The sequence below is a fragment of the Manis javanica genome, chromosome 16 (genome assembly GCF_040802235.1).
Source record: "Manis javanica isolate MJ-LG chromosome 16, MJ_LKY, whole genome shotgun sequence".
NCBI classification, from domain to species: domain Eukaryota; kingdom Metazoa; phylum Chordata; class Mammalia; order Pholidota; family Manidae; genus Manis; species Manis javanica.
The window spans coordinates 42,079,744-42,102,484 of NC_133171.1; the positions used below are offsets into that span (position 1 = coordinate 42,079,744).

The 22,741-nt window shown below is 40.6% G+C and overlaps 1 protein-coding gene across 2 annotated transcripts in view; it reads left to right on the forward strand.

Moving 5' to 3' along the window:
* TNFRSF21 (TNF receptor superfamily member 21) overlaps positions 1 to 22,741 on the forward strand; it is a 59,985-nt gene that overhangs the window by 32,723 nt on the left and 4,521 nt on the right. For both annotated transcript variants that reach the window (XM_037013750.2, XM_017645855.3), the window contains one exon: positions 6,809 to 7,074. In XM_037013750.2, the coding sequence (XP_036869645.2) occupies positions 6,809 to 7,074 (266 nt within the window). The remainder of the gene's footprint in view (positions 1 to 6,808; positions 7,075 to 22,741) is intronic.

Consider the following 22,741-nt stretch of genomic DNA (forward strand, 5'->3'; position numbering starts at 1 on the left):
GGCTGTCTCTTCCACTGGGGCAGAGGGCCCTGTGGCTAAATTCCAGCCCCGTGCCTGGCTCTGTTTTTCTCCTCAGCATGCCCCACTTACGCACACAATGTTCTGTCGGGGCCCCCGCTGTGTCCCCCAATGGGTCAAGCTTCACGAGGAGAGGATTTTGTGTGCTTTGCTCACTGCCGTCCCCCCAGTGCCTTAAATAGTGTCTCGTGCCCAGTAAGTGTCAAGTTCATTTCTGTTGAATGAATAAATGAACTGCTTCAAACACAGAGGTAGATGAGGAAGAAGGGGGCATTTTGGGGGGCTTTGTGTTTTTTGTTTCCCCTGTGGAATGAAGTAAAAGGTCCTTTTCCTCAGCACCAGTGGTGTCTATGCCCTCCACCTGGGAAACTATTCGCTGCTTTGATTGTCTGTCATACACCTGACCCATGAACTTCACGAGGCCCATGCTGGGGTGTTGCAGTGGCCTTTAAGGTTCATCTGAGCTTACAGTGATTGCCCAGTGAACCTTCAACAAGATGGTGATCAATTCTGCTTCAGAAATTACTTTTGGGGGTTGAAACATTTCTTCTAACTTTTGTGCCTCCAGTAGGGAAGGAGTATTTTTATTTAACTCAGGGCCTTCCAAGTTCCCAGCACTGATAAAGCAGTTCCCTGTGGGGTGCACTGGGAGTGGTCCCCGTCAATATACCATTTGTAACCATCCTGTGATATACTGGTTACTACAAAACACATGTACATGTGGGGTTGTTTCTTTTAGGAGCACTTACTCTGTGACCAGCCAGATAGACCATAGGCTGGGCAGCTTATCTCTGTAGGAGGATCTGGCTGCAGTGGGCAGATCTGGAGACAGACCTTTCCTCTGGCCCAGCCTGGACGTGGTGGACCCCTCTCCCTGGGAAGAGGGCACCGGCAGAGGGAGAGGCTTGTGCACAGGACCTGAGTTCCTGCGCCAGGAAACCTGGATTCCATCCACTGGTGAACACACAGTGGGCCTGCCTCTCAGTGTGGAATCTGCAGATCCAGTGAGGCCACATGGCAACAGTGTATGGGCGTGTGGTCACTTAGGTTCTCACTGGCTTAATTTATAGAGATTGATGAGATGATAAATGGTGGGAGGGGGCGGGGTTTAGGCAAGCGGGGAAGGAGGAAAAAGCTCTTAATCATTTATTCATTCACAGATACTGTATTCCTAGTAAATGCTGGGTTCTGGGAGGTGCTGGAAATGATGGTAATCAGAGCAGGCGTGGGCTTGTGCAGAAGGTGATCAGAAAAGGCGTCAATGAGAGCAGGACCATTGTACAGGGAAAACCACCGATTCTAGGCTTTTATTCAAATTTCTGAACTTGACATACATCGATCGCTCTGTATGTACGTTGTGTGTGTCACATGTATCTCACCCTGTTTCTCTAGTTTGTAAGCCTGGGCCAGGATCAGGGCAGTGGTAGAGGGAATATCTGGAGCTCAGGTGCCCTGTCCATCACGTGTTTATCTCGGGAGAGTGGCTGCTGAATAAGCAGAGAACCCACAGAGATATCTGGTGTGTCTATCGTGGGAGGAGGCTGTGTATTAATAGCCTCCATGGGATCTTTATTTGTCTCTCTCCCTTTCTTTCTAGAATAATAATAACTGACATTATCTTTAACAAGTATGGGAGATGCAGTGGGAGTGCTCAGACCTCTCAAATGACAAGAATTTGGTACCATCAAAAGCTTATAAACATAACCACCTCTTTGATGTGCCCATTCTGTGCAAAGCCTGGCTGTGCAGCATGAGCCCCAGAGGGCTGTGTGGTGGGCTACAGACGGCCTTTGTTTCCTCCATCTCTGCCGTCTCTGTCCTTCCCACCTGGCGTGGGGAAGGCTTTAGTGTGGGTTCTTAAAGACAGCATTCATTTCACATATTTAGCTCCAAAAGGAAAGAGCTTTAATACCTTCTCTGATGATGAAGGTCAATTCAGGTTTTTATAAAAAAAGGAGGACCCCTTTTTTGCATACTGGAGCTGACACTGATTTTAAAAAAAAAAAGGAGCCTCAAACTAGGATTGTCACCCTGATAGCATCTAACTCAGGGTTTTACAATCAGTGGAAAATTCCTCTTCTTCCATCAGAATCTGGGTGGTCCCCTCATGCGCCTCTTCTTGGGCCCCTTTGATGACCTGGGCGGTGGCGGCAGTGAACGCCATCATGATACCCTGCCTGCTGCAGGGGTGGCAGCTGCATTTTTTTCTTCCACTTTGGCCTTTCTGAGGATGGTGCCCCTCCTATGAGATGGTGCCCCTTCTGATATGTTCTGAAAGCACAGGAAGCCAGGAGTCTGGTGCTTGTCTTCATTGCTCATCTGTAATCTCAGTGCTCAAATCCATGTCTGCACAGAACTCCAGCCACCTTTCAGGTCCGTTGCGCCAACGACTCATGCTCATGCAGAGGTGGAGGGGACAGGAAAGCAGAAGAACCAGGGTGCTCTCAGCGCTGGGCTTGACAGTTTAATACTTGGTCCCATAAATCACCTTACTCACCCTATAAGATAAGAGGTGGTATTTTTCATTTTACTGATGTGGATGCTGAAATCTTAGAGGTTGTCGTTCACCTGGTACACAACTAACAAGTTGTGGAATTTGAAATCTGTAACTCGTGATTGCTAAGTTTGTGATCTTTCTGCTACCTGCACCTTAAAATTCAAAAACCCAGGGCCAGGACCTCCTTTCTACACACAGTTCCTGGCAAACACAGCCCCTTCTTTATAAAGGCTTGATTCCTTCAATGGCTTCTTTAGAAACTTCATCCCCAGAGCTCCAAGACCTGACATCATAGGAAAAGCAATGTTAAGCTCCACACCCCTGTCGGCACTTCAGTGGGCTGAAGGTTGTGTTGCTTTCCAGACTAAGAAAATGGAGAGTTGGCAATCTTATTCGGTGAAACAATTCAGGTCAATTCAACATCTGTCTCCAGGCTAGATGAAGATTCTTGTAGCTCTGATGGGACAGATGACTGGGACACCGTGCCAACCAGGTCTCTATTTCACTTACTGTCATTTCATATTAAGGTTGAAAATTGGGGTGAGCACTTTGATTGTCCAGTGTGTGCACATATGTGGGTGTGTGTTTCTTTTAACAAAATGCATTTCTTTATCTTTATGCCATTTGATAGTCCAGCTATGGTCTCTAAACTGCTGTAGTTCTGGGGCTTGGTGAACTACAGTGTGTGAGCCATATCTAGCCCACTGCCCGTTTTTGTAAATCAAGTTTTTATTAGAACACAGCCACACTCATTTGCATTATGTCTGGGAGCTTTCACGTTGTAAGAATTGAGGAATTGCATCAGAGACCATGTGGTGCTTAAAGCTGACAATATTTACTGTTGCTCTTTACAGAAAAGTTTGCTGACCTCTCTCCTAAGTTTAAAGAAAAGAAATAAGCTCACAAGCCCTGGAGAAAACTTTCCCAGCATCTCCTTGGTCAGTAATAACATACCAGGATGAAGCACTCACACCATGGCCAACCCTGAGTACATTCATAATTTCAGCAAATAATGATGCTCCTCTATTCCACTACATTTCTTCCCTGGTAACCACAATAGAGGCACCACTAATGAGCCAGCTGACCTTGAACTAGGCACCCACCTTTCTACATAAGATTCCTCACCAATAAAATTAAACACTTAAGTATTTATTATATATATATATTTCCTACAGAAAAACATGTGTATATGTAAACTATATATAAATACATGTCATATGTATGTGTGTTATATATTTATACATGCTAACATGTTTAAAGAGACATTGTCATATATATATGTATATGTTTATATATATAGTTTTAAAAGGAATAATAAACATCAAATAAAGTGATAGAATAAGAAGACCCATTTCCCTACCATCCAGCTTGGCCTCTAGAACCTTGTGGAATACTTTGAAGCCCCTCTGGGCACCCATTCGGTAACGTCCCCTTCCTCCCCCAGGAGCAGCCAGCTCAGTTTGGTTAAATCATCCTATTGCTTTTCCTCTGTGGTTGTATTGGTTAGTTTCCCCTGAACCTTTTTTTTTAATGAACATTTTCAAAGCCCATCAGATTTTGTGTTTCATTGGCATTACTTCCTTTTCTTGGTGATAAACTCTCTGTTTTAAAATGTCATAAGGGCTAGCAGTCCAGCAAACACAGTACTGCCCAGTGATGCTCAGTAAATACTCTTGAAATACTCTGCAGGCCTTTCTTTTCCCTTCGGTGGTGATGGTGCGCTGGGGACAGGGTGCAGCAGACTTATGGGCTAGTTCAGACAGGGCTCCTCTGCTGCTGAGGTTTTGTGATCCTGTGCTGGGCCGAAAGAAAGTTGGTATGTCCAAAGGGAGCCCTTGAGTGTGCCGGCCTCAGATTGGTCAAGTCTGCGAGGAGAGGGGTGATGGGAGGGGGCCCCGGGGATGAGCATTGCTGACCCATTGCGGGCCAGTTTGTGTGAGTTGACTCCATGCTTTCATAGTAAAAGAATAACATTAAACCTGATTTGTGGGCCTTAAATTTAGCTTCCAGTCAATTTTAGTCAAGGGAAATCTCATATCCATTCTTTGTGTTTTTCTTTATTTATTTTGTGGCTGAATAAAAAAGGTATAAAGATTAGGTTTTGGAAGAAGGAGCTGTTCTTAAGCTTATGCCTTTTAAGTTCTGTAATTACTCTGTAAAGGCGTGCATTTGCAACAGGAATGCATTTAGTTGTGAGTTTTAGTGCCCAGTATACAGAGCATTTATAATGATGAGAGTACTTCTAAAAATAAACCAACTCTATAGAAAATGTTAATAAGCTCATCCCTAGGGACCATAGTGAGTATCTCTATTGCACAAATGAGGAAATGGACATGACAGGTAGAGGTTTGCCCAAAGCCACCCTGTCATTGGCATTGTGAAGATTTAAGCAAAGGTCCCACAACAAGAAAAAACAGTCGTGGTTTCATCAAAGACACTGTGGGCCTTAGTAAAATTTACCTAAATTAAGATTAAAGGACTAATAAGCCTTTGGGTATTTGGAAGACATCAACCACAAAGAGCTGGCTTGCTCCTTAAAGTTACCTGCAGTTTTAAATAGGACATGGTTTTTTTTGAGGCGTCTGTTTATTTGAAATCAAAAACTCTACCTCGGTCTAAACATTGCTATGAAAACTGAAAAGCAACTGGTTCACGAATATTTCCCACTGCCAGGGAAAATTGTGTGACAAGTACAGTAATGTCTCAATCTGTGGCAGTTTTACTTTTATAGTTGACAAGAAAGCAGCCTTCTACGAGGAACTTATTTCCGAAAACCGCTTTCAAGGGGTTGAATGGGGATGTGTCTGCAGCTTTCAGGTCATCTGCCTCAACAGGATTGCATGGGAGAGTAAGGATTTGTATGGAGGAACCACAGAGTCCTCCATTTTCAAAGAAACCTCTGGAATTAGTACTGCTCTTTTCTTAGGCAGAAATTGAGAGTGGAGCAAAAAATATTTTCTCCTCCTGGTTAACCTCTAGTTAATTGGAAATTTCTATTAACCATAACAGGAAGCTTCTCTTTATTCACCTCTTTTCCTTTCTTCCCTAAGCTTCACTTGGAAATTTGCCATGCCCCTTTTTCCTTTTTTTTTTTGAGTAGCAAATGCTTTAAAGACATGGTTCACTATAATAACTCTGGCATCTGGGCATGTAAATATGGCTTCATTCAAAGACATGGTATTGACTCAGACAGAGGGCTCACCCACCTGCTGTGATAAACTATCAGAGTCTTTACTATGAGGTTATAAATACATCCCACATATACATTTGGGCAAAGCCAGTGTGTGACTGCAGAGAGAAGGTGCAATAAAGAGGATGACGTCAAAGCCTGCTACTGAGGTCCTCACAGAGGGTCAGTTCCGGGTGCTTATTTGGAGTTTACAGATTATGAAATTTGATTTTGGCATTTTACCCTGCGTTCATCAGATCGGGGGGCTGCAGACCTATACCGGCTGAGTTTACAAGTGACTGATAAGCCAGAGCAACACTCTGTTACATTATCCAGCATTCAACCCAACCCACCCACCTTTGTGATATTGGGCAAATTGCCTAACTTTTCTAAGTGTTTTTTTCTTACCTATGCAATTGGAATGTTGATGCCTTATAAAGATGTTCGATTAATGCCTTAACATAATACATGGGAGATAGTAGCTATTGTTACTATACTGTCATTTGAGTTGTCCCCATTACAACTGAGCAAGTCAATTTAGGAGACTGAATAACAGATCAGAAGTTGCTTGTTGAGAATTAAGAGCATGAGAAGTCAGAAGCTCTGAATACCTCGCCTGGGCTGGAACGGCTGGGCAGGTAGGTGCATCATTAGTCGACATAAAGGCACCACTGCCAGTTGCTGAACCCCCTTTACCTAGACAGTGCTGGATAAACTCCAGCAGGGCAATCTGTGGCTTACCTCTTTCTAATTTTATGAAGTCACCACTTTTTAAATCTATGAGCCTCTAATTTATGTGGTAACAGTTTTTAGCAGTAACAAAGGAATCTGATGACTTTGGGTTTGGATTTCAAAACATCTTTTTAAGGCTATTTATTATACTTCCAGGATCGCTCCTTATTCTGGTTCCAGCTTTACGAAACGAAGCTTGTAGGAGGGTAGCTAACGTTAGTCCACAGCGTGGCCAGCGTGTGCTGAGTGCTTACAGAAGGCAATGCACTCCTTTTAACATATAGCAATGGGAAAACATGCTTCTTTTAGTTCATTAAAACAGAGCAGTTTTATCCAAGACCTTCCTTCATGTGCCTGTTTTTGTTTTTGATTTCACCTTCTCTCTGGTTTAGGCATTGATATCCTGAAGCTCGTAGCAGCCCAAGTGGGAAGCCAGTGGCAGGACATCTATCAGTTCCTGTGCAATGCGAGTGAGCGGGAAGTGGCTGCTTTCTCCAACGGGTACACGGCGGACCACGAGCAGGCCTACGCGGCGCTGCAGCACTGGACCATCCGGGGGCCTGAGGCCAGCCTCGCCCAGTTAATTAGCGCCCTGCGTCAGCACCGGCGCAATGATGTGGTGGAGAAGATTCGAGGGCTAATGGAAGATACAACCCAGGTAACGTAGCCCTAGTTGTCTCTCTCCCACCAACATTTTGGACCCTGTATATCAACTTTTACCAGATATATTTGTTAAGGAAAAATAACTGATACTAGGTATTTAGGTTCACACACGCACACCCTTCTAGGGTAATGGTTTGTGTTTTTTTTTTTTTTTTAGGGCAATGGTTTTTAATGGCTGTCCATTAGAATCATCTAGAGAACTTTAAAAAACATTCTTATATTCAGACCCCAAGCACACGTCATTGGTTGGGTGGCCAATGGGAAGTTACTTCAACTTCCGTTGCTTCTGTTATCTCATTTGTAAGCCAACTTTATAAGGTTAATTAAGACTGGAAATAACGTATATAAAATGTGTGATACATTGAAAGTGTTCTACAAATGACAGTCACGATCCTAATGTAGCTCATTTTACTTAGCCCTTCCTTAATTATAATATGCTTTCCTGAAAGGCCATGAATTAAGTACAGATTTTGGTATTTTTTTTATTTTGGTACCATTAATCTATGATTACATGAGGAACATTATGTTTACTAGACTCCCCCCATCACCAAGGCCCCCCCACATACCTCATGGTTGCATTTCTCACAGACTCTGATTAAAGTTTTGGAATATACTCCCAAAGTAAAGAAAATACTGGGACTGAGACTTGATAAAAAACAATCCACTTAAAATGTAAAGGGGCCTTGCCGTGTGTGTTGTTTTACTACGGTCCAAACTCATTACCTAATAGAGCTAGGAGAGATTATTTTCCCCATCAACTCTAGTTCACTACCATTCTGCATCAAATTTTGTGTAGCCAGAGACTCAATTTCATAAATTAACAAGTCCAAATGCTTTATCCTCTTACAGTAACAGTGTAGTGTTTCTTCACTATGGAAGTAAACGTTTATCAGGTGCATCTTTTATCTTGGATAAAAATTTATAGGTGCTAATTGACTCTGAAGGTGGTCTGTAAAGCTCCTGGCATATTTTTGACTTGTTTGAGATGTGGAATTTCAGGGAAAAAATTTACTAATAGTTGCAGTGGTAAATGTTCAAAGGCACACACCAGTGTCTTGTGACTTTCTGAGAAATGATCTCAGTAAGTATGCCTTACAACTCAAAGTAAAGTTTCAGTAGCTGGATTTTAGGGAAGGAAAAGGAGATGTTTAATCTTCAATTAAATAAAATGGCTACAGGTCAATTAAAGGGAGTCCAGAAGAAGCAAATATTATCTATGCTTCCTTGGCATATTGGCTTTTGAGGACAGAACTGAGAGGGCAAGTAACAGATTTGAATGAGGATTCAGATACTTGAGTATAAGTCACTCGATTTCCTTGATGATGCCTATAAGAAATATAAAATGTGATCAATGCAATGTTAGGATCTGGTTAAATGGAATACTTAACAAAGTGGAAAGATGATCATGATGTATTCTTAAAGGAAAAGAAAGTTTCTTAGAAAAAATGAGTATAAGCATAGCAAACTATAAATATAGGAAAATGAAACAGTGTGAATGTTAATGCCGTGGTTATTAAATCTAGGTGGTAGAATTAGAAGTGATTTTCCTTTCTTGTTTTCTGTAATGAAAACATACTGCTCTTGTGATTTAAAAAGTTTTTTAAAATGACAAGGCTGAAAGGGCAAAAGGAAAGGGTAGGAGGGCTTTGTCTATGCTTAACTGAGGGTGAGCCATCCTTATTGTGATTTAGGGAGAACAAACAGTGGTTTATGTGGCAATCCATTTGCCTTCTTAGGATTGACTGAGGTTTGCAATACTGGGTCATATTTGCCAAATATATTTTGGGGAGGGAAGTGATGGTGGCAGTGATCTGACCATAACAAATGACCTTTGTATGTTTTTTTATTGTTCTGGTGAGTTCCCTGTTTATTAAGCACCTACTTTATTCCAGATACTATTATAGATGCTGGGAAATGTGGGCCCCAAGTCCCCATGAAGAAGACTCCATATCACGGAGAGTGATTCATAACAAGCATCACTGGGTTAATGAATAAGAAAACAAAACGCTTAGTCCCTAAGTGCCACCTCTCATACCCATTAGTACTTTCCTTCCTCTTACCTCCTCTAGGTACAAAAAGATGCTGGTATATGTTTTTGTTATTTAGTTTTTGAGAAACTGGCATCAAAGCATCCTATAGCTTTGTCTCTGGTTCTAGTGTAGCCCATGTGTTATGATGGAGGCTGAGAAGACAATATTAAGCTTGTTTTTTCCATGTGTTGATGATGTCCATTTTTGTCTCACAGCATTCTGGACCCAACTCTGGCTTTAATTTTTTGATAGCCCATGAGCATGGATTTTGGGCTACTGGTTCTTATTAATCACATAGCATGTAATTGTCTATTCATGGTTTATCTCCAAGATTTGCCGAGTCAAACAAGAGAATCAGTGCATAGGGGGCATAATTGAGACTTATTCTTCCCCTTTATGATGGATTTGTATTCTTTGTGTATTGTGGTACTGCCAGGTATATGAGACTTTGCCCCAGGAGTTAATGGACTCTTAATGTGTAAAAATGACTGAGTGTGTGTCTGTTTAAAATGGTTAATGTTTTTTCCTATTCATGGGTCTCAGAGCACCTATGTTATGTTCCACTCAAAGGATTAGCCCTGGTGTGCCTTTTAGTTACCTCTGTCAAGAACATCTGTCTATTATTAATCAGAGTGGCCTGTTAGCTAGTTTTTAATTAAATGCATCCAGAGTCTGACTTCTTCTTTGTTAAAAATGTTTTTTATGCATTAAAAAATTGTGTAGTAAAATTCACTTCTTGATGTACTGTTAAGTTCTTTTTTTAAAAAAACAAGACTTAATTCTTTTGATCAGTTTTAGGTTTAAAACAAAACTGAGAGGGAGGTCAGGGATTAGCCATGCGCCCCCTGCCCTCATATGTGCACAGCGTCCCTCATTATCAATAATGACTCACCAGAAAGGTGAGTCTTTTACCAAGCAAGGGTGAACCTACATTGACACATACTCACCCATAGTCTGTATTTTACCTTAAGGTTCACTCTTGGTGTTGTATATCCTATCAGGTTGGACAAATATAACAAATATGTAATGACATATATCCATTATGATTTCATACCGAATATTTTCAGTGCCCTCAAAATCCTCTGTGCTTTGTCTGTTTATCTGTTCCTCCTCACTCCTGGCAACTCGTAATCTTTTTATTGTCTCCATAGTTCTGCTTCTTTCAGGATGTTGTAATGCAATATGTAGCCTTTCTTTCACTTGATCATATGCATTTAAAGATCTTCCAAGTCTTTTCATGACTTGATAGCTCATATTTTTAGTGCTGAATAATATTCCATTGCCTGGGCATATATACCACCATTTATTTACCCATTCACCTACATGACTCTCTTGGAGTTGTGATGTCCAGTACTCAGAATTTTCTCTCAAGTTCTACATCTAAACTGAACCCAGCCTTCCAGAATCTAGGCATGAGCATTTGGAAGAAGCAGCAAAGTGGTGGGACAATAGTTGGAAGTTACTGGGACTTTGTCAAAGCTCTTTAAAAAACAAAAGAAAACAAAAACCTAATACAGCATTCCCAATTGTATGTTGTTTCCCTTTTCCATCCTTTTACTTGGATTTTTTTCTACGGCTTTACTTAATGGAAGTCTTTTGTAAGTAGCGTATATTTAAGGTTTTTAAAAATCTAGTCTGACAGTATTTGTCATTTAATTAGAGACTTTGAGCATGGTTGCACTTCTAATGTAATTCCTCATAGATTTGGGTTTAAACCTATCATCTTATGGTTTGTTTTGTATTGGCCCTGTCCTCTCTCTTGTTTTTTTCTCTTCTTTCTGGCTTTCTTTTGTATTAATTACTTTTTTTCTTTCACTTTTCCTCTTCTATAAGCTTGTTACACATTTTTTTACTTCCTTTCATGAATATCATAGTAATTATAACACGCACACTTAAATTTTATCAATGTTCATTTTTTGCACAATACAAAAGCCTTAGTGCATTTTTTTACTATTTCCACACAATACAAAAGCCTTAGAGGATTTTAATCCTATTTATCCTTCTCTTTCATTATGTTTTTTGTTATCATGAGTTTTAACACTACACATTTCCCAACCCCAGAAGGCCTAAGAAATATGGTTTTATACAGTCGGGATTTCTGTAGCTTTAACTGCTTATTGACATCTGTTCTTTCCTTGCTGCAGTTTTAGCTTCTACTGAGGTCATTTTTCTTTGGCCTGAGAATACTTAGCTTGGGTTCCCAGCAATGCCGTTTTTCTTTGTCTGGAAAATGCCCTCTAAGTAAATAAATTGCATTATTTGCCCTTTAAATAAATAAATTACTCTGGTTTTGAAGGGTAGCTGGAAAATAGCATTTAAGCTTGACAGTTATTTTCTTCCAGTACTTTTGTGCTTCGGTTTAATTTTCCCTGCTAAACAACAAAGATGATGTGACTTGATATTTAAATCTAGATTATAGCAAATGGTGTGTACAGTATTATATATACCAGGCACCTTGGGCAATGCAAGGATAAGTAAGACAAAAGTCATGCCATCAAGGAATGTGCTTTACTGTTAAATGGAAGAAATGTATACATACTTAGATGATATAAGAGAGTAAATCCACAAAGATGAGAGCGGGGAAAGTGCTGGGTGTACACCTAATCAGCCATTAAGGATCCAAATTGTGAATCAGTTTGTGGCAGAAGATGTGTGCCAGGTGAAATTCCAGTCCTGTCAGTCTGTCACTTAGGGGACGCTATGGTAAATTACTTGGCCTCTCTGCCTCCATTTTCTCCAGAGAAGATGGGAACACCTTAGTGTCTGTCCTGTCCTATGAGCTGTTGTGAGAATTAGGTGTGACCTGTAGTACTAAGCACGCGGTGAAGGTTTTCTGTTCATAATTGCAATTATTCCCAGGCTCTAGAGACAAGAGAGAGAAAAGAATCTTCCAAACTGGCTCCAACTCATACACATAACAGATCCTGAGCACCAAGGGTTACTTAGTGTCGGGGGAGGTACTGCCACTTCCAAGCCTGCTTGAAGTGGATGGTGGAGCGTGAGGGCTGCTCTCTGGGTTCAGTGCCCAAGAACTGGAAATTCCAGCTAGTTGTAAATATTTATTCCTTGCTGCCTGAGCAAGAATGTTCCTAGGCTGGCAGGGAGGTTGTCTCTGGTGAAGAAACAGAGGTGATAAAGTTCCACCTTCTCAATGACTGTCAGAAGAAAGGGAATGAAATTGAACGACTGATTTCTAGGATCCCTTTTATGTTTTTCTCTTCTTTGCTTTCTTCCGTCTTATAAAACTTTGTATATTTAGATATGCTTAACCAGTTCACTCCTTGTCTTTTCTCTCCCTTCCCATCCTGCCTTGGGAGTGTTTTATTTTTCTCTGTAAGAAACCTTGAGCAAATGATTACTCTGACTTAAGAGTTTTCTATTTAAAATGGGAATTCAAGAGGTTGTTGTAATTAAATGAGGTAATGGCTTGTTAAACTGTGGGATGTAAACACGTGAGGTAGTAGAGTGATGCTGACTGGCTTGGTTCAGAAGTAACAGTGATTTGAAGTCCAGCCTTCCCTTAGTGTTTCATTTAGAGAGAGGAAGGGAAAAGCAATTTTCACATTCAAAAAAATGATACTGTTAATTAAAACAACCACAATAATTTGAAATAATATGAAGTGTCATATTAGTTGTCTGTTTTGATCTGAGTTTCACAAATGTGGGGAATTGATGTTGATCAGGCTGGGAAGTTGGGTATCTTACCCTCCTTCCCTCCTTCCCTCCTTCCATGAGATAAAACAGATTAAAACTATCTTGTGATTTAACAGCTAGTGGACCTGAAGCCAGAGTTGTTGTCTCTTCTGTGTAGTAGAATGATTCTTTGTTAGAGATTCGTCATCCTTTCCAGAAACCACTAGGAGACCTACATCCAGGGACAGGCTTCTCTCTCTCTCTCTTTCTCTCTCTCTCTCAATTATCGTAGACTCTGTGTTGGCGACTGGATGGCTTTGCTCTGTATAATCAACTGGGAGAATCTCAACAGTGAAAAGAGGTCGCTACCAATGCTTCTGCTGCAGAGCGACCTCCAGCTGCTGATTTTTTGTTTACCAGCTGCAGGATGCAGCTGTCCTCATCTGTGGTCTGACTGTGACCAGCTATTTGCAGAAATTTAATATAGTGAGGGTGAGTTGAGGCAAATACCAGCTGTACATTTAACTTGGCTTTTTGACTATTCAAATTTGTCTTTGTCTTTAATTTGCCAGTTGGCCTTTTCTTAGAAAATAGGGATTATTGTCCTAGGGCCTTCAGATGCTAGCTAAACTGGAGTATATCTAGCCCCTGCCCTCTGTCTTGGTACCAGTACAGCATAGAGGGTCATTTAAGGTCAAGTTTCTTTGCAGGGTGTGACTGTAGGCTCTGGGAAACTCCTGGGTAGTGAGAAGGGGACATCATATAGAGATTGTTGGCACACAATAGTTTAAGGTGCTCATTGTGTACAAAAAAGTGAAGTCTAAGAATAAGCCTTTAGATTTTTAATGACATTTCAGGCCATTCTACATATTCCAAGGTTTCATTCAGTTAGTCAGCAGCCTTTTGTTGAGCACCAGCTGTGTGCCTGGTATTATGTAAAGAAGAAAGGTGGTCCTTGCCTTTCAGTCACTCACTCACTGAGATGGAGACATGTGTGCAAATAATTATAATTCAACAGATAAGCAAATGTTATAACAGAAGTGTGCACACAGAAGTATAGGTCTCCTTATAACCAGAAAGCAGTGGTATCCAACCCACCAAAAAATACATAAAAAACAAGAGCAGACATGCATTTTTTCATTGAAAGTCATTTTTTTTTTTTAAGAAACTGTAGTTTCTTTCAAGGCTACATTTTGGTCTTCTTCACTGAGACTTTCCCATCTGGTTTCTGCCTGGGGAGACCAACCTGCTTTTTATACTAAAGTCTTCTCAGACATTTGACTCTGCAAAGAATGTGTGTTTTATTCAGAACCTTCTTTTGATTTCAGAAACCATTCACTGTTGTACAGAAATAAGATTCCAATATATTCCATTTCATGTCAAGCACTGGACTTCAGGTTTTGAATCTCTGAGAACTAATAGAAGGGATGACCAATCCAATAATTTGACTTTGACCTCTTGAATTCAAAGCTGTCTTGTAAGGATCTGGTGAGGATTAGAGGTAGAGTATATACTAGAGGTAATGAGCATAAACACCTAGTCCTGAGTTTGACACATAGTCAATAATAAGTCAATAAAGACACATAGACTCAATAAATGTTAGCTAATATTTTCTATGTTGAAATTTGAATTTCACATTCTCCTTTTTTGACTCGAGCAAATGATACCACTCTACTTTCAACAAATGCATGTTAAGGAGAATGGGAACCAGCATTTACTGAGTATCTCTAGTGTCCCACATATTGGATGCTTTACACCTGTGCTTGTCTAGCAAGCTTCATAGTCTTCTAGGGTATAGATAGCTATTAAGAATTAAAATATTTTCTGTACTTTGTTGAATGCCATGTCAGTTGTAAGATGTACCATTATCATATGTGCCACGAAGAAAGCAGTAAAAACACTGCCAATTATAGTTGTAACATACATCCCTATTTCAGACTTGTTAAAATGTAAAACATTTACATTTTGGAATTAATGAAATACAGTAGTTGAACTTGAGATGTACAGGTTACAGAGCAAAGTCTGGGAAACAGATTCTTGGCACCTTCATATTGATGTTCTCTCCCTTCCCAACACAACACACACACCAACATATGCTTTTGTTGTTGTTTAGTAGCATTTAAGGATGAGATGGCTTAACATGAGCAATTTATTTAGCAAACATGAATGGAACACCAGTTATGTTTTGAGAGCTATGTACCAGGCACTGGAGATACTAAATGGAAACACACACACACAAAACAGGAATCATCCCTCAAGATGCTAACAGCTTTAGAGGAGGGATAGGTATATGAGGCTAATATTAGAATATAGCCTGGGAAACTGCTGTAGAGAGGATTTGAAGTGGCTTTTATTTTTCTCCTGAGATACATTGTCTCAGCATTCAAAAAAGGCCAAGTCTATTTGTTGATGACATTTTCCACCATTTTAATCCACACCCTTACTCACTTTCTCAAAAAGTGCTTTGGGAGGAAATCAGAATCAATATTGTGAAAAGAAATTAATTTTTTACATCAATTACCAGTGCTGGATATCATTTTTTCTTTATTTTTTTTTAAGCCCAAAACTCATCTGGATAAAGCTTAATAGCTTCCAGTTTGGGCCTAGCTTGTCCATTCTGTGCTTTGAGACTCTATTGAATTGTTTTAACCCAAGGCCAACAGCGTGTACACTTGCTAACAGGGACTTGCATCATAGTCAGTAGTAGGTTTTATTAGACACCAGTTAATTGCAGCATTATAATCACTCACTCCTCACTGTTTCTTTGGGAGAGACGACTGTCACTCCTGATTCTCCCATTAAAAACTTTTTCACAGAAGGGACTTTGACTTCTCCACATTTTCACTGAGTCAGGTGACAGCTGGAATGACCAACCAGTAAAATGACTTATTGCCAAAAAACGCTAGAAAAACCATGGAGAAATTTTTTTATTTTTATAATCACTATGGTAGTTAAGCCTTTGCTGAGAATAATGTAAAACACGGAAACTATACAAGAAAGATTCACTTATGTAACAATAAAAATACAAGCCAGAAATATGATATGCAAATCAAAAGACTACCTGGAAGAAGTTATTTGCACCATAAGGTTAATTTCCTTAAAAAATGAAGAGCTGTTGCAAATGAATTAAGAGACCAGTGACTCAAAAGAAAAATGGGCAGTCTGTGAACAAGACAGTTGAAAGAAAAGGAAATACAGAAGGCTCTTAAAGGTATACAGATTTTTTTTTTAACCTTGCTTGGAATGAGAAAAATTCAAACTGAAACCTACACTGAGATACAATTTTAACATCTCATCCAGTTTAACCCTGAACTCACGAGAAAGGTCTGATACTATTCCTGTGTTGTGAGGGTATAATAGGGAAAGAGGAACTGCATATGTGATATACATGTGGACATTAGCCCAGTCCCTATAGAGGGCTGGCATTATCTACCACAGTATATATGTATCAGTTGACCACTGCCATTGAACATATTGTAGGAATACGTCCTACATATGTGCCCACAGATGTCCCACATATGTGCAAAATGATGCGAGTACAAGTGGTCATTGTAGCATCATTTGTAATAAGCAAAGAGTGGAAGCAACACAAATACCCTTCAACAGATCACTGGTTCTGTAAGTTATGGAACGTGCAGACAGTGGAACAGTGTGCGCTTGTCAAAAAGAGCGAGTCAGCTTTGTATGTGCGACCCTCAAGAACTGTTTTTAAAGAAAGAAAAGCCAAGAGCAGAACAGGGCACACTTTGTGCCATCATACTGTAAAAACAAAAGGTAAAAAATGGTAGAAAATTAAAAAGAGGCATTGGGATGGGATGGAGAATATATGTGCTGATGTATTAGTGTAAGTACAGACTATCCTGGAAGAGTCCCCAGTGATTGGTAAATTACCACCGGGAGGAGAACCGAGTAGCAGCGACCTGGCAGTCAGAGGTTGAAGTCAGAGGGAGAAGATTCACTGTATACCCTTTTGTACCTTTGGAACTTTGTACCAAGTATATTCCAATTCTAATAGTGTGAATCCAAGTAATGATTTTATTAAATTATACCAACTGAATCAAATTTGCTAAGTTCAAGACACTTGAGTTGCAGAGATGAGCTTGAGCTTGTGTTCCTCAAGGTCATGTGATTCCTACAAAACTACCTTCTGTCCTCCGCGGTGTCCTAAGGCAAGCTTACGACTCGGGCAGCTTTTTTTCATGGGTAGAATTGTCCAAAGGATTTTTTGTGTGAAAGTCTTCCTAATTAGGTCTTATTGAGTAAAATTTAGGGAAACCCATCATTGCCAAGAATATGATCTCCTCCTGTATCCACAGGGCTGAGCTCTTACAAGGCTCATTTGATGTGCATAGGGCTTCTGCTCTGAACCGACAAGGAGGAGCCCACTTACTCACTATCTTCACTGTCTTTTTTTGAGAACTCTAACCAGTGAGTCAGCTCAGGGCTGCAACATTACCGTTGATGTCAGCAGCCTGGACCGTTTGCAGATACATGCACCAGCAGCTGGGTGGGGCACGCCCGCCTTCCTCCCTCCGGAGCCAGCTGGTTCTTACTAGCTTGGCCAGCTTGGTACTGCACTACTGTGGTTTCCTATGCATCCAGGAGAGGAACGGTCTCTTTTGTTTGGGGGCAAAGATTGGCTACAGACACCTTGACTTAAATGGGGTGGATTTGTAGCTTTGGGAATTCAGTTTTGAAATTAACTCTTAGAAATGATCAGAACTAGTGGATGATATATATGTGTGTGTGTGTGTGTGTGTGTGTGTGTGTGTGTGTGTGTGTGTGTGTGCTATATATAAAAGACTATAGCAACTACCTTAATTTGGACTTGGGGTACTTAAGGGAGCAACATAGTATGGCCAGCTAACCGGGGCTAAAGTTTTAAGTATAGTCATAAATGAGGCCACAGTTGAAACAAAATGTTTTAAGATCTAGGTGGGTAAGGGGTGTCTTTTAAAATAATTTCCCAGTGGTCTTGTCATTTTTCAATCCAGTGAATCCCGTGAGCCTCCTGAGGTGGGTGCGTTCACTCTGCAGGCGGTGCTGTTGGCTCCCGGCTCACCTGGGCAGCATGTGACTCCATAGCCACTTAGCTCTGCTTCCTCTGTGGTCTGGTGCAAGGGTTCCCAGGGAAGCTGAACAGGACATCTTGGTGTTGTACTCCTCCTGTCCCTGCTTCCATCCATGACTTCCAGTGACCCCATGGAGATCTAGACAGCATGACTGGTAATGGCCACTTGCCATTTGATTTCGGTTTAAGTGTTAACACTGTTCTTTCTTATGCAGTGAGAGCACCTCCTTGCCTCCCTTTTCTCTGGTCCAGGCTGGACAGAAGAAGAAAGAAGGAAAGATATCAGAAGATTAAACAATTAAAAGTCTAGGAAAAGTTGGGGGAATTTTTGTCTTAAGGGTATTTGGCTCTTAGCCCTTTTTCTATTTATTTTCCTAACTTTTAAAAATGAGACTCATGAAACAAAAGTTGAAAACATAGTACAACAAACGCTCGTACACCTACTGCTTAGATTTAATAATTACTCACATTTTGATATCTCTGCTTCATCTGTATATGTGCCTATATATTTCTAGTCCATAGTTTTTATTTCCAAGAGTTCCCTCCAAATTAGAGTTGATAACCCTTTTTTTAAAGGTTTAGAAATCTGCATCTTCCCATTTCCCTCTTTTTTCTTTTTGTGTGCAAAAAATTTTTGCTGAGTAAATTTGCATTTCCCAAGACCCTTTGCTCTGAGTTTGATTTAACAAGAATTCACACACAGAAGAATAATTAAAGTCATTGTCTCCTATATCTGGACTTTAGAAAAACCTACCTATTTTTCCCTTTTTCGTTGAGGGCCACCAGTATTTGTTTTATCTTTTAAAGGAGACATCATTGTATGTAGGTATTCTGCAGTATCTGTAATTAGGAATTGCATAGATTCAGATAAATTTTGTCAGATAAAGCAGGTACCCTCATTATCATAATGAACCCTCATTTATTCCTGAAATCCGAGAACCAGATAGATTTGGATAGCAGAGCACTCTTTATTATCTGAATTCCTGTCCTCTAAACATAGGGACCACATAGACTCAGATATCAAAAGGTACTCATACGGCAAGGACAACAGGACTTGTTTTTATCTGAGCTCAGTCTTGCATACCTATGTAGACCTATAGGAGGTCATGAAATCTCATTTGATCTTGATATGGGCAGTTGGGAGAGCAAGGGAAACAAGCTTGAGATAATATAATCCTTAAATAGTTGTAGTTGTGCATTTGTTTGTAACTGTAATTCCTTGGAGATAAACCCTCAGTGGAAATTGAGGTTTTTTTTAACAGTCACGGGTCTGTTGATAACAGAAATATTTTCAAATAGAAAACAAAGTTAATGGCTGCAGTTGAAGTGTCTGGTATTTATAGAACCTCTCATTTTTGACTCAGGGCAGTCATCCAGCCCTGGGTGTAAGCTCTGTCATTCAGTTACAGGTCCTTGAGGGGCCAGGGCAGCTCTTGGTGGCCATGTATAAGTGCTTGTATTGAGTTTACAGGTATGTCATTTTCTCTGAACACCTTAAGTCCAGACAGGGAAATGACATGGCTCAGAGAAGAAGGTTGCTTTGAAACCAGACAGACCTGACCTTGAATCCTGGCTTTGTGACCTTGGCACCTTACTTAAACCTCTGAGAGCCTCTGCTCTCTCATCTGTAAAATGGAGCTAATAAGAGCTCTCTTAACAGCAAATGGATTACCTATATTTCATGCAGAATCATTTAGCACAATATTGATAATGGCTTATTTTTTAAAGTCCCTTTCTGTTTAGATCAGCATGTATCTGAGTAACAAGCTGATCAACTCAGATGGAACAGCAGTTAATATGCACCGAATTTAGCAAATGGGCTTTTAGAAACCATTGTTAAAATGATAGAAATTTTCACAAATCTAACAATTCTTCCTTTTTCTAAATGTTGGATGAGGTCTGGAGGGAAAGTTCATTTGAAAAAGTGACCTTTGACTGTAAAGCACTTTGTTCTTGAGCCTGTCAGGTGTATCTGGCCACAGGGGTTGGGGGGAGCGGGAGCCTTGTGGAATCTGACTGGGTAGTGCCAGGAACGAAGTGGTCAGGCTGAACCATTTTAGCATATTGGCAAGCAGCACCCAGACTGGGTGATTAGTGCCTCATTTAGGGGGTCACTGATGCATCGAAGTTGTTAATTAGTTTTATGAAACAGATTGTGCCAACCACAGGGTGATTATAATTGGGTGGTAATTGAAAATAACTCAGTGGTAAACCTTAGTTGAGTGAAGCAGTTGGGGGTAACTAGGAAGGAGAAATGAAGTTGGGGTGGGCTGGTGGAGGGGGGTGACAATAAAATAGCAATAATAAGACAATAAATAAGGTATGATTTGAATAGAGATGACCTAGTCTAAACTCTTCGGTTTAAAAATGAGGAAGCAGGCCTGAGGAGAGAAGTGGTTATTCTAAGGCTGTGCAAACTAGTTAGTGGTGTGTTTCCTTTCTTCCCTTTCAATGATATTCCAGGATTTTCATGACTTTGATTTTTAGGGGTTGATTGTGGGGAACATGAGATGCATGCTGAAAAGATGACAAACAAGGCAATCCCTGTTTGCAGTATACTCAGGAAGGCCACTAGGTCATAGGAGAGAAGAGAAGTAATCTCACAGTCTTGTTTCATTTACATCTCACCCTTGCCAGACGAAGGCTTGGAAGGATTTTCCTTTGGAAGGAATGCTCCCCCATTCCGCGGGGCTAGAGAAACTCTTCAGCCCTCCACAGTGTGTCATCTTAGCAAAGGCCAGTCAGGGAAGTGATTTTTTTTGGTTTGATTTTAAAAGAGGAGAATGATTTTGGAGCTTCAGGTTCAGGTTGTGATTTGGTCAAATACCCAGAGTGTCACTGGCACTTGGGTTTTGGAAATTGGTTGAGGTTGGAGTGGAGGTTTGCACGGACACAGCTGGAAATGGCTCATCCCAGGACAGCGCAAATACAAATTAAATCATTGTTCTCACACACTGCTGCCAACCTCTGTCACCCAGGGTTGTTCAGGCCCACCATTTTCAATAGATACCTTGTTTACATAATCCGTTTGGATGGTTCCTTGTATTCAGTGGTCCTGGTAATCAGAAAGGAGAATGAATGGTCAGGTCAGCCACGAGCTTGAGGTGTGACTCAGCTGATGAGTAAGGTGAACCGTTTATCTCTCTTCCCTTATCAGTTTGGGTTAATAACTACAGTATCTGGGAAGACTAAGGTACTTGCATGGAAACCAGTCGGGAGGACATTTGGGGCTCATTTGACCAGAATGAATTGCATGCTCTTGCAGTTCACACAGTACAACAGTTCTCTTTCTGGCTGCGGGGACACCCTCCCCTCATTATCCCTGTCCCTCCCCTTTTGGTCTGTCTGCCTCCCTTTACCTGATTTCCCAAGCGAGCCTTCCAGGTTAGCGTGGTCACTTCATGGCTGTAAGCAAAAGGAACTGTACTTCTCAGATCTCTCCAAGGGGCCTTCAAGTATCTGGTGGGTCCACTGCCTTCACTGGCCAAGTTTTCCCAAAGGCCTTTCTTCTCAGTCTGAATATTTTGCCTCACTGTGATAATTTGGGGGTGGGAGGGTTGCTCTTTTGGGCCCATGAGCAGTTACCAAAAGTATAGAGAGAAGCTCAGCCAAGTAGATGAGCTTCTAAATATCCTGTTCCTTGAAATAAGAGCTGCTATGGTATAACATTTTCAAGTTAGCAGAAGGAAAATGTACTTCATGTTTTCAAAATGACATTTATTATTTTTCTAATTATAAAAGTTAGTATGTCCCTGTAGAGAATTTGGGAAGCCCAGGGAAGCATAAGGAGTAAGTTACTCACAATCTATTTTGAGAGTCTATTAATAGGTTTACGCTCAAAGCTTTTCCAAGATGATGAGACCCTCTTATGTGGAAATCTGGCTTTCTTGTTTTGAGCATTTGTCTTTTCTTTTAAAAGGTATCTATATCTTGATAAAAACGTTCTTCATTTTCTGTAAACTAAGAACCATGAACTTTCTGAATTAATGAAATAATGAACCTATTCCCCACGCCATGAGGATTCAGTTTAGCATGAGAGATATCACAGGTGATACGATGCTTGAGGTATGTGGTTGCAAACCAGCTCTGATGTATATTGTAAGTAGTTCAGATAAAGGGAAGGAAAAAGTAAGTTACTTCAAGCAATTTCTTTTCTTATAGGGAAAATGTAAATAACTTTATAGAAATCTGGAATGCAACCAGCTACTGTGTATCCTGCATAAAGGGAGGGATACCTATATGTGATAGCTGAGTAGGTTTTTCTAGAAAGATGATTGTCAGATGGTCTCTAGCTTTAGCTGTGGTTGTTAGCTGCATTGTGGTGATGCTAAACCCATTCCTAGGGGGCATTTTCATGTCACTTGGCTCTTTGTTAATTATAGGAGAGCATCACTGTCTTTCCAAATTATGTTTGATATCACGTGCTTAATTTCCACTGATAAGATCCTTTGGCAAAAATAGGGGAAAAATTAAATATTTATAATGTTGAACTGAGTTCAGCAAGTGGGTGGGTGGACTTCTTAGGCTGCAGACATGTGATTGGTGGGTGGGAATTTCTCTTTTAATCAAGAACAGTGTACTATATTGACTGACCATGTCATCCAGTGTCATGTCCCTAAGAACCAGAGTGTATACAAGTGCTCTTTGTCCAATTGAGTGATCAAAAAACATGTACTGGCATGAATGACAATGTGCATTTTCGGGGAGGGAGGGGCACATGCCAAGGCCTATTGAATTAAAACTTTAAATGCATGTACATAAACTTGTTGGTGGATCAGAAGGGGGCTGCTGGGAATGCATGTTATTCAACGTGCTTCCTGCACTGGAAGCAGAAGCAGGGAGTGGGCGGTTGTACAGAGCAAAATGCTGTTGGAACATTAGACATGTGCAGGAATGAGTGGTCTTCAGAATCTTCAGTTAGTTTCCAA